Source organism: Gobio gobio (assembly GCF_949357685.1).
Source record: "Gobio gobio genome assembly, chromosome: 23".
NCBI lineage: Eukaryota > Metazoa > Chordata > Actinopteri > Cypriniformes > Gobionidae > Gobio > Gobio gobio.
In genome coordinates this window covers 36,655,920-36,675,105 of record NC_137119.1, presented here as the reverse complement: position 1 = coordinate 36,675,105, position 19,186 = coordinate 36,655,920, and the positions used below count along the sequence as shown (strand labels likewise).

General features: G+C 37.6%; 1 protein-coding gene across 3 annotated transcripts in view; it reads left to right on the top strand.

The window, feature by feature from the left end:
• The window catches only part of agap3 (ArfGAP with GTPase domain, ankyrin repeat and PH domain 3), a gene marked incomplete at its 5' end in the record, with an annotated part of 270,237 nt that overhangs the window by 187,919 nt on the left and 63,132 nt on the right, over positions 1–19,186 (top strand). For all 3 annotated transcript variants that reach the window (XM_079806208.1, XM_079806209.1, XM_079806207.1), the window contains 2 exons: positions 2,180–2,284; positions 9,459–9,630. In XM_079806208.1, the coding sequence (XP_079662334.1) occupies positions 2,180–2,284; positions 9,459–9,630 (277 nt within the window). The remainder of the gene's footprint in view (positions 1–2,179; positions 2,285–9,458; positions 9,631–19,186) is intronic.

Here is a 19,186-nt window from a genome sequence, read left to right as displayed (position 1 = left end):
CTACAGTTTGAGCCATTTTCCTTTGCCATTTTATTTACTGTTTGAGCTACATGAATGTAATATAAAATGATATTTAAGACTTTTGTATAAGGCAATGTGCTTTATTTCTAATTTATTTATTGTATTTCACATTATTTTATTTTAAGCATTTGGCTGGTGCTTTTATCCAAATGCTCTACTTTTTATAAAACGATAAATAATATGTTACAGAGTAATGTTTAAAGTCCTCCTGAAAGATGACTATATGTCAACTTGTTTTTAATACTTTAATAATTTCTAGAGTGGTTGAGTTGATAGAGCTGTATTTAGTAGAGAATATCCGTGCAGGGATCAGATCAAGGCGAGGAGAGGATTAGGACTTGATTGTCGGGTAAACACCATGATACCCAGTTGACCCCGGGTCAGACCCTGATGTTAAGCAAGTAGTGTATTCTTCACGTGGATTAATCCCCTTCAGTGTCAGGCCGGCCGGTTAACACATCAGAGCCCTCCTACTCTCTCACTCCCAACAGGAAGTGGTAAAGAGCACAGGAATCTTCCCTAATCCCCTAATTAAGCCAAAACAGGCCACCCAAACCCCCCTGTGCTCCCTGCCGCCCACCCCTAAACACCTCTGTGCACTTCCAGCCCTGGCCAGGGAGTGTTTGTCCTGGCTGGACTTTAGGGGATAAGTGCTCAGTGAGTGTTTTTTTTAAAGAACAGCGGGAGATTGATGGTGAGGCCTTGAGCAGGGGACGGGACTGAGGCTGGAAGCTTTTGAAGAGCTTGGGATCACAGGCTCTAATCCTCGTGCTCGCAGAGGTCTGAGAGAGTTCGCCGGCGCAACAGGCAAAAGAATACACACTGAGTCTGTGCACAAATTGGATTTAGCCTCTGCTCTCCCCCACAGCACTGATATGTGCTCCTCACAGTCTTTGATGTGCACAGACACGGTGCCGCTGCCCGATCCGACCTCCTTCTGTGTGTGTGTCCACCAAGGAAAAAAGTGGTCCTGGCCTGGAAGAATTGGTTCCTCTCTTAAACCTACTGCTTTTGAAACTGCTAATGTCAGAGATCAGAGGGTTATATATATACAAACATACATATTGTTTAATGCAAACAATTTAGTGCTTAATTATTAAAACTGTCAAATCCATTGTTTGCGATTTAATGGCATCCAAAATAAAAGTTGTATTTACACAATGTGTATAATCATTATTTATATATAAATATACACACATGCATGTATATATTTTAAGATTTTTTGTTTATGTATATAAAATGTATATAATATATATATATATATATATATATATATATATATATATGTATATGTGTATATGTATATGTGTATATACAGTATATACATGCAAATATTTATTAAATATGTACATGAATGAGTGTGCATTTGTATATAAATAATAATTATAAACAATACACACATATATTATGTATTTTGGATTCGATTAATCACTATTAATCGATTTGAGAGCACTTAACAAATAATAATATATAGCATATTTTTACGTTTATAAACCTGATAGTTCTATCAAAGGCAGCTTGTAATGGCATAGAGTTGTTCAAATATTAAAAATAAGGCAAAAGTATGAAACATGGTGTTTGTGGGCAGGTTATGTGGAAACATAGTAAAGTTTTATATGGCAGCTATGTATTTTTTTTTTTTTTTTTTACTATTTCTCACTTGTAAGTCATTTTAGATCATAATAATCTGCAAAATCAATTAATAGAAAGTTATGTTCACACCAAGAATGACATGATAAACTGATGCAAATCACTGGAGATGGATTTGCATTAAACAAGTGTGGGCAAAACCTACTCAAAGTAAAACAAAACATTAACAGCAAATGTTTGGTGTGAAGAACTCAATGGGCATGCAGTGGTTTAAATTGACTGTGAAAATCTACACTATGTGTAAATAGGCCTTGTATTTATGCAGACGAGTGTGTGTGTGACTCAAGTGTGAATGAGTACATGAACCTTCACAGTACTGGGCAAACTTCTGCTTTACTTTATGATGGTGTCTTGACATCTCAGAGGTTAACCAGCTGATACTACTTCATCCCGAACATGAAAATGTTTTTTGTATTATTAAAATGCCTCTGCTGGTTATTAATCAGAGTATTGTGAATGTTTTTGTATCTGAAATCTTCTCATTACTTATTGTTTTTGTCTTGAACAGGGGATTTTGTTAAAAAGGAGTGGGAAATCACTTAATAAGGAGTGGAAGAAGAAATACGTAACTCTGTGTGACAACGGCCTGCTCACGTACCACCCCAGTTTACATGTGAGTATGCGTCTCCTTTGCTGGGTTAGAGCTCATTTTGCGGAATTGGTTCATTCAGATGATTTGATTCAGTGAACTGATTCAAACAAATGATTCACTGATTGGTACTTAGTGTAAATTCCTTCATTTGATGATGCCACTCATTTACTTATTTGTTTGAGCCTCCCAATTTAACCAAATTAGCTCTTACCCAGCTATTACTTTTTGGATCCGAGAACATTCTTGGAATGTTATTTTTTGTTCTAAGAACATTAGAATATACATTCTAAGGTTCTCTGTTGGTTAGCCAGGAAAGTTTTCTTAAAGGGATAGTTCACCCAAAATAAAAATACTGTCATCATTTACTCGCCCTCAATATGTCCCAAAGAAAGCGTTTGTTGAACACAAAAGAAGATATTTTAAAGAATATGGGTAACAAATTGACCACCATAGTATAGAAAAAAAAATACTATGGAAGTCAATGGGACCCATCGACTGTTTGGCAACAGACATTGTTCAAAATATCTTCTTTTGTGTTCAGCAGAAGAAAGAAGTCCATACAGGTTTGGAACAACTTGGTTGAGTAAATGATTTTTTTGGTGAAAGTAAATTGAATGTTCATTTTAGGTTTGGAGAATGTTCCTATAATGTTCTCCTAATGTTCCTCTTTGATGTGTTTGTAACCGATTTGCATAGAAAGAGAACTGTTCACGAATCAGACATCTCGTTCCATTTAAAACCACCATGAAATCGATTATGATGTTGACATAACCGGACATTTTAGGTGGGACATATGGATTCCACTAGAATGATTGGTATCTTTATCATTCTCTGAGGTATTTTCTAGGTTTCTACTAACACAGACGAGAGCCGGACAGGTCAGCTGCTCTTCCGTCGCTACAGCAGCGGCCGTTTCTTACGGCAGTCGCCGCGGGAAAAGCACAGGCCATTCGGCGCAGAACATTCATCTCTGTCAGAACCCCCGCGTGGTCTTAATACCCCCAAAAATCCCCTCTCACTCATTCCCCACACGTCCCTTTTCCTCGGTTCCCCTCATTTGCATACGCCACGCTCACGCCTATCTTTGTTCTTGTGTTTCTACGACACTTGTAACATAGGTTAGTAATTAATAAGGGCTTCCTAATTAAGATGCACCGGAGAAGCGGCGTACCTTGACCGTCAAGACAAGTTACACGAGACACATTTAGCGGTCTCCACGGACTATGACCGGAATTAATATCTTGGCCAAACTCACGTCTCTCACATCAACTGCATGTTTATTAGCGATATAATGCGCATCTCATGCCAGCGATGTGTGTAATAGGCACACAATGCCATGGGCGTCATAATCGTTAGAGACGTTTGGGTTTGGACACCTGTGGACCACTCGTTTAGCTCAACGAGAAAGACGGAGAGAGAGAGATGCACGGAAAGACGTTTTAATTTTGCGCCGCAGCCAGCCGAGCTATCCCACAATCCCCTTCTGTTAATTCTGTCTGCTACATCAATTAAATTGTTTGTAGAAACTAATTGAATATGGCTTAATCACACATCTTAATAGCTTTCTGCGCCTCAAACTGGCTGTTAATTCCAGCAATAAAATGGAATGAGAGCGCTCACTGGGTAATTAGTACTGAGGCTTTTGAAGAAATTAGTGCTTTATGGGGCGCAATAAAAGTGAAGAGGAGTTGGCGGGAGACTTTCGAGGCCAAAATCTCTGCTCGCCTCTTTTGTGCTGAGCAGGGTGATTTGCACCTTGGCTTAACCCATTTTCGCTTTGCAAACTCCCATGAAAATGGAATAGCCCGATTTAAATTGGAATGAGTCTGCTCACAGTCATTAATGCTAATTTTGCTAATCTGCGGCAGCGTGGAAACAGGTGAAATAGATTGCGTGGGTCTGCTGCTAGTTTGATTGTCCAAGGCTTTTATTCATCGTTGTGTTTGTTTTTAAAGCTGCAGGACCTTTCAGAAGTTTCTTTCTTAGCTTATTTTTTTTTCTTACTTGGTGTAAGCGCTTTAACAAACAACGCACAGATGGTGTGCACTTTAGGCGTATTTAATTTCAGGCAAATGAGGCAGTGGTTAATAGAGGGTATGCATGTGACGTCACTGTCGGGTCACGCCCACTGAGTGGCAGAAAGACTGAGAGGCGGCATTGGTTTTCAGCGTAAATGCCACGAAAAACACATCTAAAAAAGGAAAGAGCTTTGAGATTGACTGTACAAACAGATTTGACAGGTGCATTTTTACAGTGCAAAGCTACAGAAAAGAGAAGCAAATGCATCGCTGCAATTCACAGTAACAACTGGACTCCAGGCAGCAAAATGTGGATTTGCAGTTATGATTTTGTGTCAATGTTGAATTCTGGGGTAAAATCATACCCTATATATTGTATCGACACCTCATCAATTAAATATTTACCATTTTTTATTCTGCATATTTATTTTTTTTTTTTTAATCAACACTTACAAAAACTGTATACTTTTTTAGAGCTGGAAGATATGAGGATATATACACTCAGCTAAAGGATTATTAGGAACACCATACTAATACTGTGTTTGACCCCCTTTCGCCTTCAGAACTGCCTTAATTCTCCATGGTATTGATTCAACAAGGTGCTGAAAGCATTCTTTAGAAATGTTGGCCCATATTGATAGGAGAGCATCTTGCAGTTGATGGAGATTTGTGGGATGCACATCCAGGGCACGAAGCTCCCGTTCCACCACATCCCAAAGATGCTCTATTGGGTTGAGATCTGGTGACTGCGGGGGCCATTTTAGTACAGTGAACTTATTGTCATGTTCAAGAAACCAATTTGAAATGATTCGAGCTTTGTGACATGGTGCATTATCCTGCTGGAAGTAGCCATCAGAGGATGGGTACATGGTGGTCATAAAGGGATGGACATGGTCAGAAACAAAGCTCAGGTAGGCCGTGGCATTGAAACCATGCCCAATTGGCACTAAGGTGCTTAAAGTGTGCCAAGAAAACATCCCCCACACCATTACACCACCACCACCAGCCTGCACAGTGGTCAGCTTGAATCAGTCGGCCCATTCTCCTCTGACCTCTAGCATCAACAAGGCATTTTCGCCCACAGGACTGCCGCATACTGGATCTTTTTCCCTTTTCACACCATTCTTTGTAACCCCTAGAAATGGTTGTGCGTGAAAATCCCAGTAACTGAGCAGATTGTGAAATACTCAGACCGGCCCGTCTGGCACCAACAACCATGCCACACTCAAAATTGCTTAAATCACCTTTCTTTCCCATTCTGACATTCAGTTTGGAGTTCAGGAGATTAGAACCTTAGATTAGAAGATTAGGACCACACTAAGGTTATTTTCGTAAACGAAAACTGAAACTAAGACTAAAACTATTGGTCAAAAAACATTTTCGTAAACTGAAATAAAATTAAAAAATCATAATAAATGAAAAACTAAAACTAAACTAAACTTACAACTCTTACTGAAAAACGAACTGAAATGAAATAATAATTAGCAAAAATAAATATTCGTTTTCGTATTTTATAAGCTCTCTTTACTGAGGCGGAGAATCTGACCTGTAGCGGTTGAGGGAGTGTCTGTGGAGCTACAGCGCGTGAAGTGGCTGAGGAGATTAACCGCTGTCCTGTGACGCAACGCGTGCAGTGAACACACATCGCTAGTCCCGTTCAACAGCTGTTCACAAAGAATGCGTTCGTGGCAGTGAAATGGGAAATGACACAAGGTAATGAGATGCACGTTGAACTTAAAGTCACTGCTTTTAGAACGCCGTTACATACGCACCGACGAGAGACGCAGGTGCAACAGAAACTATAGTAGCAAGTGCTACTGTGTGTTTGAGATTTCATGTTCGCATAATATTGACAGGCTCAAAGGTGTTATCATTGTTTTTACAAATCATTTACTACTAATAATGTTATCATCCGTGTGGAGACATTTCCCCACAAAGTAGGGAATACCAGGACACACACACACACACACACACACATGCATAAAGCATATACACTTCATTATTTAATCCCACTGTCTTCACAACAGTGTGTGTTGGCTGTAGTCACATGACTTTAGCTGTGGTCACACTGCTAGCCTACATTGTACTACTGAAGAAATAATCTTTAAATAAATAAGCTTTTAATTATTTAACAATATTTCATCTGGTGTTGGTTCTTTGTTCAATCTCAGACCATTTTTGTCGTATAGGTCATAGTTTGACTCAAGCTTTTTTGCTTAAAGGTAAAGACCCAACTTTATGCATGTTTTGCAGATTCCCCTCTCTGTTAAACATATTTTGTTGGACTGTCCTGGGTTAAAACAAGAATGCTCTTTTATCAAGTTATTTCACTTAAGAACTTATTTAGTAAGATTATGCATGAAAAGGTTTTGGATTTTTTTATCATAAGTTGATTTTAAAAAATCTTGTATATGACGTGTTTGTTTGCTTGGTTTTATTGTATTTATATGATATTTGTATTTTTGTAATTTAATTTTTGCCATGAATATAGCCTTAGCTGCTGACATGGCATTGAAGGATTAGTTCACTTTCAAATAAACTTTTGCTTATAATTTACTCACCCCCTTGTCACCCAAGATATCCATGTCTTTCTGTCCTCAGTCGAAAAGAAATGAAGATTTTTGATGAAAAGATTTCAGGATATTTCTCCATATAATGGAAGTCAATAGACCCCATACGGTTCAAGGTCCAAATGAGAGGTTCAGTACAGCTTCAAAAGGGCTTTAAACCACATCAAACGGTAACAGACGATCAATAAGGGTCTTATCTAGCGAAACGATCTGTCATTTTTTTAAAAATAAATAAAGTTTAAGTTTTATAAGCACAAATGCTCGCCCGTGCTCTGTTCAGTGATGCGCGCTCGTGACGTCACGCAAAATTACGTTGAAAAGGTTGCGCTACGCAGGCACAAAGACGTTCTAATATGTGGATACGGTCCTCCTTCCGCTCATTTGTAAACACTGACTCGGTACTTCCGCTGCGTCTAGCATCTAACCTTTTCAACGTAATTGTGTTTTACGTGACGTCACGAGCGCGCATCACTGAACAGAGCACGGCGAGCATTTGTGCTTATAAAACTTAAACTTTATTTAATTTTTTTTTTAAATGACCGATCGTTTCGCTAGATAAGACCCTTATTGATCGTCTGGTACCGTTTGATGTGGTTTAAAGCCCTTTTGAAGCTGTACTGAACCTCTCATTTGGACCTTGACCCGTTTGGGGTCTATTGACTTCCATTATATGGAGAAATATCCTGAAATCTTTTCATCAAAAATCTTAATTTCTTTTCGACTGAAGACAGAAAGACATGGATATTTTGGATGACAAGGGGGTGAGTAAATTCTAGCAAAAGTTTATTTGAAAGTGAACTAATCCTTTAAATAAAACAATCTGTATTACATTATATTATTTATATTATTAAGATGTCTGCATAAGAGTAAACTCTAATCGGAGCAAACATTAAACTTTGCTGAAGTTAAAAATCTTTATTTGGTCTCTACACTGCCTTCTGGTAACTCTGCTAAACTATAATTACTAAAACTAAAACTGAAACGAAATATATAAAAACTAAATAGAAATGTGTTTACAAAATAAAAACTAAACTAAAACTAGCAAAATAATTTCTAAAACGAACTAAAACTAAACTGAAATTTGTTGCAAAATCGAAAACGATAATAAAATAAAAACTAATTTAAAAATGCAAAACTATAATAACCTTGGACCACACCCCTAAATGCATTGAAGCAACTGCCATGTGATTGGTTGATTAGATAATTGCATTAATGAGGAATTAAACTGGTGTTCCTAATAATCCTTTAGGTGAGTGTATAACATATCATATAAGTGATCACCCAGATTTAGACCTACCTATATTGTATTTATATAAAGCGTTCACAGGCAAATTTGCTTCATGTATTTCCCCGGCGATTAAATAAGCCACATAAATGTCAGGAAACACGATTCCTGGCTGCATGTCAATATCCATGGATCACTGGATTTTTGTTAAGTTGTAAGGAACACTTATATCTAGTCCAACCTTTAGTTTAAATTGTTTGTTTTACTCGTGTTTTCGCAGTTTCCCCTATTAAAGGGTTAGTTCACCCAAAAATGAAAATTCTGTCAGTAATTACTCACCCTCATGTTGTTCCAACCATGTAAGACCTTCGTTCATCTTCTGAACATAATTTAGTATATTTTTGATGAAATCTGAGAGCTGTCTCACTCCTCCATAGGCTTTCAGAGGGAATGAAACTTGATGGCCCAGAATAGTAAGTAAAAACGTAATTTAAGGAGTCCAAATGACTACAGTGGCTCTGTATTAAGTCTATCATGCGGCGAAAATACTTTTTGAGCGGAAAAACAACAAAAATAACGACTTTATCCCACTATTATTGTTGTTCAATTTGAGCCTCTGACGAGAGTTCGCGGGAGTGCCACGACGCATGCGCGAGAACTGAGATTACAGCGTTCTTCTTCTACTACTACTTGTTACTGGCTGCTCACTCTTTCGGAGTAGGGTTAATCTCAGTTCTCGCGCATGCGTCGTGGCACTCCCGCAAACTCTCGTCAGAGGCTCAAATTGAACAACAATAAGCAGCAGCAGCTCTTCTGCCACTCAGTCCGGCTGAGGGGGCGTGTTCAGACAGGAAAGTGACATCAATGCATACCCTCTATAGAAGTACAAAAAACGTAAATAGTAGAATATACTTAAATGCTGGAAAATAGCACGCGGGGCAACCTGTCACTCACAGTTCCACCAATAGCAAACCACAACCCTCCAATCAATTCCCCAAGGACAAAATCATAATCAAATTTTTTCTTGTTTGAAAAGCTGTTTCACTCAGATATACGCCACAACAGGGAAGAAAAGTAGATTGCAGCTTCATACCGACTTTAAATACTAGAAAATAATTAAATACTCAAAAACTTAATACTAGAGTTGGTAGCTAAATAATACTACAACCAAACGATTTTATGACATTTGTCTGGCTCAGTTAATTTGCATTTGACTAAAAATGAGGCTGAAATACTGTACTAAAATTGTCTTGAAACGTTACATTTTGGGCACATATTGAATGGACTGTGATTTTGAATTTGAGATGTCAGATGTGGGGTTACTTTTGACCAATTTCTCAGCCTACATCTAGAACTACATGATGTTGTATTTCATTTTTCAGGACTACATGCAGAACATCCACGGTAAAGAAATCGATTTGCTGCGGACGACGGTGAAGGTACCTGGGAAGAGGCCGCCCAGAGCGGTGGCCACGGTCGCCCCTACAGCCAGCCCGAAAACCAACGGACTGACCAAAGACCGCAGCACTTTACAACTCGGTATCGGCGCCACAAGTAAGTGTGAACTGATTCAGTAGTGTTATACTTTAAAATTTATGAATTTCTTACTTGTAACAGCGTTAAATTTGACATGAAATGCTTTTTTAATGTGACACGTTTGCAAAAAAGGTGAAGATTGAATTTTATACTTCAGGAATTTATTGTATTGTGAAAACTATCTCTATATGAGGCAGCTGGAGGAAAAGGAAAATCATAACAGAGGTGGATTAAGTTATGTTTTGTTTTTGTGGAAAATTGTGAAGAATTTTTTTTTCTTTAAAGTAATGTGCGTTGACAATTTGTTAACAATAAGACAATGAATGCATATTAAAACAGTCAAATATTATTGCATTTAAAGGGTTAGTTCACCCAAAAATGAAAATTCTGTCATTAATTACTCACCCTCATGTCGTTCGACACCCGTAAGACCTCCGTTCATCTTCGGAACACAAATGAAGATATTTTTGTTGAAAGCTGATGGCTGAGAAAGGCTTCAGATAGGCCTCCATTGGCATTCAGTACATTAATACTCCCAAGACGCATGAAAGGCACTTAAAACGTTGTTACAAAGTCCATCTCACCACAGTGGCTCTACAATAATTTTACGATGCGACGACAATAGTTTTTGTGCGCAAAAAAAAAATCAAAATAACACCTTTATCCAGCTTGTTCTTGTCTTCCGTGTGTGCCTCCACAACGCATGCGCGAGAATATGCCGCAGATCCGGCGTTCGGACACATGACCCAGAAGCGATTTGTTTACAAGCAGAGGAAGACGCGCGTATCTAAGCTGTTGGATTCTACATTGATCGTGCTTTAGGTCTCCGCGTAGTTCTCAAAATGGGGCTTAAGTGTGCATTTCATGGATTCCCGAACGCCGGATCTGCGTCATATTCTCGCGTATGCGTCGTGGAGGCACACACGGAAGACAATAACAAGCTGGATAAAGGTGTTATTTTGATTTTTTTTTTGCGCACAAAAACTATTGTCGTCGCATCGTAAAATTATTGTAGAGCCACTGTGGTGAGATGGACTTTGTAACAACGTTTTAAGTGCCTTTCATGCGTCTTGGGAGGATTAATGTACTGAATCCCAATGGAGGCCTATCTGAAGCCTCTCAGCCATCAGCTTTCAACAAAAATATCTTCATTTGTGTTCTGAATATGAACGGAGGTCTTACGGGTGTCGAACGACATGAGGGTGAGTAATTAATGACAGAATTTTCATTTTTGGGTGAACTAACACTTTAAAATGCATTTGTTTAATTTGTGTTACGGTATTTTAGGCCAAAAACTAGCATAATTATTTAACAAGCCGCAAATGAAGTTGTTTCTTGTTCAAGTCCATTTAAAATTAACTTAAAATGGATTCCTCATTAAAAACCTCTCGAAGCTCTACCCAATGTGTGTAAAAAAACAAAACAAAGGAACCGTTTGACTAAAGTGTCATTGGTATCAATTCAGAAAACTGTACGGTTGTTTGGCTGTATATCGCTTTATTTTTGCCTTGCAAGAACCAGATTTACTCTTTGGGAGGATTGGGAAGGTATAATTGGATTTAGGGAGCTGAGATCAAGTGTAATTAATAAAAAACAGGAGCAACTTTCTCCAGGGGCTCTGCAAGCTGGCAGGACCGCTGCGGAAACATAACCGGCCAGGACCTCAGTATCACTTAGCCTGGGCTAATTGCTTTTGCACCATTAAAGACAGGTCAGCAAGGGCTTCTGGGAATTGCAGTTTTCTGGCTCGTGTCCAGTCTTGTGTTGGATAGGGAACCGGGTTTATTGGTCACAGAGACATAAGGAGCATTTGTCAGTGTTGCTGAGCCAGATGAATGGGGTTGCTCGGAAAACCAAAAAAAGTTGCGATTGCGTTCAGGTTGGCAACTAATTAACCTTCAGTCGACTGCAGAGGAGAGGGTGAACGTAAGGTTGGAAAGAGGAGGATTTTAGGGCATTTGGACCTGAAATAGTCACAACATCTGGACCTGTTTTATTCAAGCCACTGAAAATAGAGATGTGTGGGTAAAGAGCTCAACCGTGGCCTCGGGCAGCTAATACACACAGACTATAGCATTAGTTAAGACTGGTTACATCTGTATTTAGGTTATAGGCCTAGTTGCACACATAAACAAATAATAATTTATTAAAGAAAGTGTTTTATATATCACTGTTGTTTTATGTATCACTGAAAATTATATTTGATATTGTTTTCTCAATACATATTTGTGGTTTAATCTAATTACTTGCTCAGCCTCAAGTGACTTTCCTGCTGTCATCAATAACACTTTCAAATTATTTTTTCCTTTTGATGAAAATGTAAAATTTAGATAAGTAATATCTTAATAACGTCTTGTTCATTTCAGTCCATTTTACTTTAAAATTATTAAAATTTATTTTTATTACGAAAATGTGAAAAATTATGAAATTAGCTGTCGAACTATACACAAAAACATTCTAACATTTTGGAAAACATTTAAACGCATCGATTTATCAACATAAAATGTGTTATTGTGTTATGAATTCTTCATGATTTAGAGACTTATAAATGTAGCATATTTTAGAGCCGGGGTCGCCAACTAGCGGACTCCGGTCCGAATCCGGACCGCGAGATGCGTCCATCTGGACCGCGAAGCCTTTTGACGTAATAAAACAAATAAATGCCAAATGCCATGAAAAAAAAAAGAAAATCGCATTTATATCAGGCAGCTCAGTAAAACCGTTTGGGTCCTATGTCGCCACGGGTTGCAACGACAGTTAACGTTACTATGCTCACTGTTGCTACATTCAGACGCGCAGTCACGCATACAGTGTTGAAGAGACTGAGAGCAGAAAGCGGCGCGCAAAAACAATGGCATTTTCAAAAATGAGGAAAGTTGACGCTGAAAACCGAGTTTTCCGAGATGAATGCATTTATTCTTCCTGCATCCTGTACGAGGCCTGTGTGTCTCATTTGCTCTGATCCTGTTGCGGTTGTCAAAAGTGGAAACATTAAACACAATTTTTAATTTGTAATAATTAATTTTAAGACCACCGGTGGCACTTTATTTTTGCCTGTTTGTGTTTCCGAATGATATTGCTAATGATATTTTACCAGTGCAATTTGAAGCACAGAAGAGAGCAGTGTTCAATATTAGATACATTTAGTTAAGAGACTATACATGTGAATGAACATGAAATGTGTTATGAGATTTCAGATTTTTTTTTTTTTAACCAGGGGGGTTTGCGTTCATTGATTGTTATTTTTTTTATCTCAGTTCAGCAGGGGAAAAAAGCACTTTAGCTGCTAGTAATGTTGAAATGAATGTATTTTCAGTGCAGATTTAGAGATGAAGGCATTTTTAGTTCATCATATTTTTGTCAGACATGATTACTGGTTCAATTTAGATATTTTGTACCAAAGCAACTCAAAGAACAAAATGAGATAAATTTTGTGAAGGATTACCTATGTTTGCTTTAACAATATGAACAGACATGTTTTGTCCATATGAGAACATATTAGATTTTGTTCAATTAAGAACAAACGTTATCTACACTAATTTCTTTAGTCTGGCAATAAACATAAATTATCGTTTTTAGGTATATAATTGTCCGGACCTCGGCCGGTGAGGAGGGTTCATTTACTGGACCTCAAGCAATTTTAGTTGAAGACCCCTGTTTTAGAGGATGTCTTGGATATTGAATTAAGTCTAGTACATTGTTACTGTAACTGTGTATTCATAAAAAAAACTTAGTTCAGATTCATCAGTGCATTCGATTCGCTCTTTGCAAATTTAAGTTTTAATGTTGCATTTAGTTTGTGGATGTAATATTACATTTATGTTACAGATATCATCTAATCCAAATATAATAATTACATTTATTACTAAAGGGGTCATGAACTGCATGAACGTGCGCATTTTACTTTCGGTTTAGAATTAGCTCCAATTCAGGGGCGGGTTGCTTGAATGGTGGGTTCATTAGCCTATTATTCTTAATGTGAAACACAACAACAAAACGGTACAATGACACACTCCCTTAAATAGGCGCTTTTACATTTCGCTTTGAAACCAAATCATCCGTGATCATCTTGTCATTCAGCTGCTTGTCTGTGCTGAGACTCTCGTTCGGCTCATGCTGCACGTTCAGTTTTTGATTGTAGTTAATATGTTCTGTAACTGAGCTAAAGGATTTTTACTACTATAATATATCAACATGACGGTGGGGGCGGTGCTGCAGTGGGCAAGGGATGTAACCGGTGTTATGCCTGAACACTGGTAAAACCGACTATCACAGCAAACCTATTACCCATTATTATCAATCTAAATGAATCTACTGGGAAATTTAGGAGCTTGTTACTGGGACGGAACATAACATACCTGTGTGTTTTATATCACTAGTGCAGTGTCCGTTCTCGCTTCTCCAGTTTCCTGCCTTTATTAGAGAGAAGAATATTTTCAGCCCCCTCCCTCTGAAGCTTCAAATATTCTTTGTTGATTACTACCAAAGCTCAAAAAAATGGTATTCGGACCATCCCTAATTTTTACATCAAAAATGGGCATCATTTAGTTATAAAAGGCCATTTTCTATCCAGATTTTAGCCCTCTGATTTGAAGGGGCGTGACTGCTGTGAGACTTCAGTGTAAACGCCCACTGGTTGACATCTCTGGATTTGAAATAAGTATTACATGTGGAACTTTTACTAAATTTGTACTATTACAGCTGTGGAGATTGAAATATATAATTATATATATAATCATGAAAAGTGTTGATTTTAGCATTATATTTAGATCGCATGAAAGGTTGCAGTGATGAGCATTGAGCAGATGACACATGAATGCAGTGATTTAGTCATTGCAACTCAATTTCTGCACTCTCAAAAATGCTTTTATCATAACTAACAGTGCGCAAACAATGAAAATAAGAGATTCAATGTGCAGTTTAGACAGCGTTGTTGATTATAACGGGAGTTTTGGGATGAGCCCAGAACTGATAAACTTGTGCTGTGTGATTGACAGCTCCAGCGACTATAACGTTGAGTATCATTTAGTCAATGGCTTGATTTACCGATGCATTGATTTAAACAGTTTTGAGGCAAAGATCAACTGACTGTACGTGAATCAATACATATCAGAAATCACTGATCACAGATTAGGCATTAGAATTAACGCGATGACGTCCATGTTGTGGCATTACTGTCGGGTCCATATCTTACAGTAAAAGTCTGTTTGCAAAGCCTACGCCGAAATTGCGACTGATTTGCCAAGGAATCCACAGTGAAATGTACCGAATACAAATAAATAATGCTCAACTGAGACATTCACATAGTTGAAAATAAATCAGCACTTTCCTAGCATTGGGATCCTTTGAAAGGTAATGTTTTTATTCCAGTAAGCATATTACTCTTCTCCTCGTCATCTCACTAACACGCCAGTGGGTGGGGCCTAAGATGTGGTGACATAGAAGTAGGCGTTGATCTTCTTCTGCAAAGACAGTCTTTCGTCACACTATTACATCATAATGTGACAAAATCCGAAACGAGTAGCCTTTGGAGCTTGGTTTCAATAAAAGCTGTTTTTGGACTAACAAAGAAGTTTTAAGTTCCGAAACTGTATTTTATGGTACGATGACCTGTCAAAAGACCAAGGAAATTTTGATTCTTCAATTCATGACCCTTTTAACTTACATTTGCAAAAACTGCTGTTTTACATACATAAGATCCTCCCAAAAAACCCTCAACTAAAAGGGGTAACGCTACATGTATTTGTTCGGAACCGTTTCGGAACAGGGCTTTCGGTACGGTGCACGTGTTTACCGAACGGTTCCGAATGCAATATTTAACATTAACAGTCGGCTTGTTTTAAGCGCGGAACATACTTCAATCCGAGTTCCCACATTAACATATTATGTATTCAGTCCATTTTATCACGAAATTGAAACGATAAATGCCATTTTGACGCTCTTTAACGTACGTGACTGATCACTGTATAGGCGCGTCAGTTCAAGCGGCAGAGCATCTCTTCCTAAAGAATAAACATGAATTAATATCTTAAGGTATGTTGAGGATACATTACAATTTACTGAAACATATTATATGTCGTGTAATCTCTCAATCAGTGTTTCAACCGCAGAAAGACAATAAAACAGCTTGTAAACAATGTCACGTAGATTTACCTCAGAAGTCATTCAGTGTCCACAGCTGTTAGTTCACTAGAGAGATGAACTCTTTCACTAAATATATGCCCTATATTAGCCTATATATATGAATTATATTCTACTTAACCTGTTAGTGATGTCTTGTTTATGTAATGTATCTTTAAATAAATCTGTCATGAAAATGACAGACACTGTGTATAAATGATTATATTTCAACAACGAATTGGAGAACAAACTATTTTATTATTAGATTTAGAAGTTAATGCAAAAACTGCCTTAATTTATTTGTTTAGTTTATGTTATTTGAGTGTTATTATATCTAAAAAATAAATAGCAACTGAATTTAGGCTCATAGTTTGGGCTCTGTTGTTAAACTTTAATATTGTAGTAATGTGCAAGTAAGGGCTCCCTATAGTTTACAGCATTATCTTTAAGAAACTTTGTTATAATTGAATTCATTTAAGGACAGGCACAATTTTTTCAGTAAACCGCTGTTGAAAAAAAATAAATAAATAGCAATTTTGTAAAACCGAACAGGTAAGGAACCATGACTTCAAAACCGAGGTACGTAAGAACCGTCAGATATGTGTACCGTTACACCCCTATCAACTAATATTTTTGTCAGTAAATATGAGATTCCTGACATATCAAATCCAATTTCTGTTCTATTTTTTATTCTGTTCAATGTGCTGTAAATGGACTTTCACGTTGATTTCAATCATTCAAGCCATTTTAATAACCAGTTTTGATCTTTTTAACTATTTTTATAGTTTATATACATAAACCATTTAAGTAGTGTTTTTACATGCATTAGACAACATGTGCAGGTCTGAGATGGCTTTTTATCTGCGTTATTTTGTAGATACGCCAGTTGACCTTCGGTTTAACACAAATTTACTCCGAAACGCTCGGGTCCCAATTTGACACGGACCGCTTTTCCCGTTTCCCTTTTCCACTCTGCTCCGTATTAGAGGGAAATTGTGTTAATTTCCACTCGAGAGAGAAAAGGTTACCATTCGCAGTGGGCCTCCGCCGAGTGGAGGACGTACACTTGATTATGCAATCTGATTTTGATTTCATTAGGCATGCAATTGATGCGAGGGAACAAAGGGGTAATTTTTCATTCATGGCGGTCTAGCTGAGCCCTGTCTTTTTCTGTAGTCTGTAATTCATACACTTCCCCCTGATCTAAAGACCATTAGGAACTCTGGGGGGTGTGTGGGATTGGGGAGATGAGGGGGGGGGGGGTGAGGATGAGAAAAAGAAAGAGAGTGAGGGAGTGAAGGAGCGCAAATGAATGAACGCATGTGTCCGCAAGTAAAAGAGTCTGTCTCGATGAGGCCCGGTCTAATCTTTCTGCTAAGTATTCACCGGAACCGTTTTAAATATGATCATTCTGCAAGCGTGCGTTCAGTTGTGTCACCGCTGACAGATATATAATATCAAAGCGCTAATGGGCCTGCCCATCAGCTTTAATCAATGACATCTGCTCTAGAGGTGTGTTTATACGAGTGTGAGACAGAGAGATTCACGCCGAGCTGCTTGTGTTCATTTACATGTGGTACAACGGATGCAGATGTGTTTTCTTTTATGAATAGCTTCTCGGAGGTGTGCAACCTGTCCTTGTGAACTAAGACGTAACTTGTGCGGCGATAGGCCATATATATATCGGTAATATTTTGTCATTTCGAGATGATTGCATTGGCCGATAACTGCATTTTGGTGTTTTTCACCATGTGTCAGTTATTACATATACCAACTGCTTTGCCAATGGATAGTGCATGTTTTTTTTTTTAATTTTAGATTTCGAAAGAAATTGTTGTGATAAACCAACGAATCAATTGGTTAGTTTAGAGATGATCGCATTGGCCGATAACTCTGCAGTTGGTTGAACAGAAGTGTTTTTTCCCCGCCATATGCCAGTTTTTAGATCCACCAGCAGCTCTGTCAATATATAATGCATGCATTGTTTTCAAGTAAAAAATGGTTGTGATAAACCAATTAAATCAGCAGATGATTGGTTATTTTAGAGATTAGCGTTTCCCCCCGCCATATGCTAGGTTTTAAATAAACCGGCTGTTTTGTCAATGGATAGTTTACAGTTTTAAAATATTATTTCGAATTTTTATTATTTCGAGGTTGGTGTGTTTTTTGGCTTTATGGGTTTGGCTGATAACTTTGTTCAATTGCCAATTTAAAAAGAAGTGTTAATTCTACCATGCATCATTTCTAAAATTTGCCACCAAACTTTTGAATGGTAGAATTGGATAATAGAATGGATAATTTAAAATAATATATTTAAGAATTTCAGATATTTTACTGTAATTTTCTGTAAAAAAAATCAAGCCTGTATTTATTTGATCAAAAATAAAGAAAAAATTTGTAATATTGCAAAATATTATTACTGTTTAAAATAATGGTTTTCTATTTTAATATACTTTAAAATGTAATTTATTTTTTGTGATTCAAATCTGAATTTTCATCAGCCATTTAAAATAATGGTTTTCTATTTTAATATACTTTAAAATATAATTTATTTTTTGTGATTCAAATCTGAATTTTCATCAGCCATTTAAAATAATGGTTTTCTATTTTAATATACTTTAAAATATAATTTATTTCTGTGATGCAAAGCTGAATTTTCTTCAGCCATTAATCCAATCTTCAGTGTCACATGACCCTGTTTTTTGCTGTATTTTTGATCAAATAAATGCAGGATTGATAAGCATTGGAGGCTTATTTAAAAAAAAACGTAGTACTGTTTCCAAACTTTTGACCGGTAATGGCCACCCTCCTTATCTGGCTATCTACAGGAAATCAGCATCAACCAAATTTGTCGACCACCAACCTTTAGTAAATCCTAAATGAGCACTGTTGATGTGTTTTGGTATGAATGTCCTCATCCAGCACTTTTATGATTGAGTCTCCTTTAATGACACTTTACCACATACGTTAGTCTCATGACAGCCTCTTTCAATAATGGCACAATCATTTCGGATGCTCTTTTATATGTGAGAAGGAAATAAGATGTTTTGTATCACGTCGCAAGTCTTTCGAAAACACTTTCAGATGCTTATTATCCAATACACCGCTTGAAATCGAATGGACGCCGCTTCTGCTTACGATGAGCTCTAGAATCTGAAAGTTGTGGCTGAAGATATCGGTTTATTGGTTGTCACAACATTTCCGTCGGACCTGCCACGTTTCAAATGTCGGCAGCGAGATCATTGCAGTTTACGCAAACGAACACAATGTAATCTGTATGTCTTTCAAAGTCGAGGTTGTTCATCCAGACGGCTGTCGGTTTGTAAGGGTGTCGCGGTGCCGTTTCACTTTGACCTGAACAGCAGATGATCTAACAAACCCCCCTCCACCCTGACCCCTCCCCCGCCCTCCCTTCGACATTAGCATGGATGCTTCATTATCTCCACACTTGTAT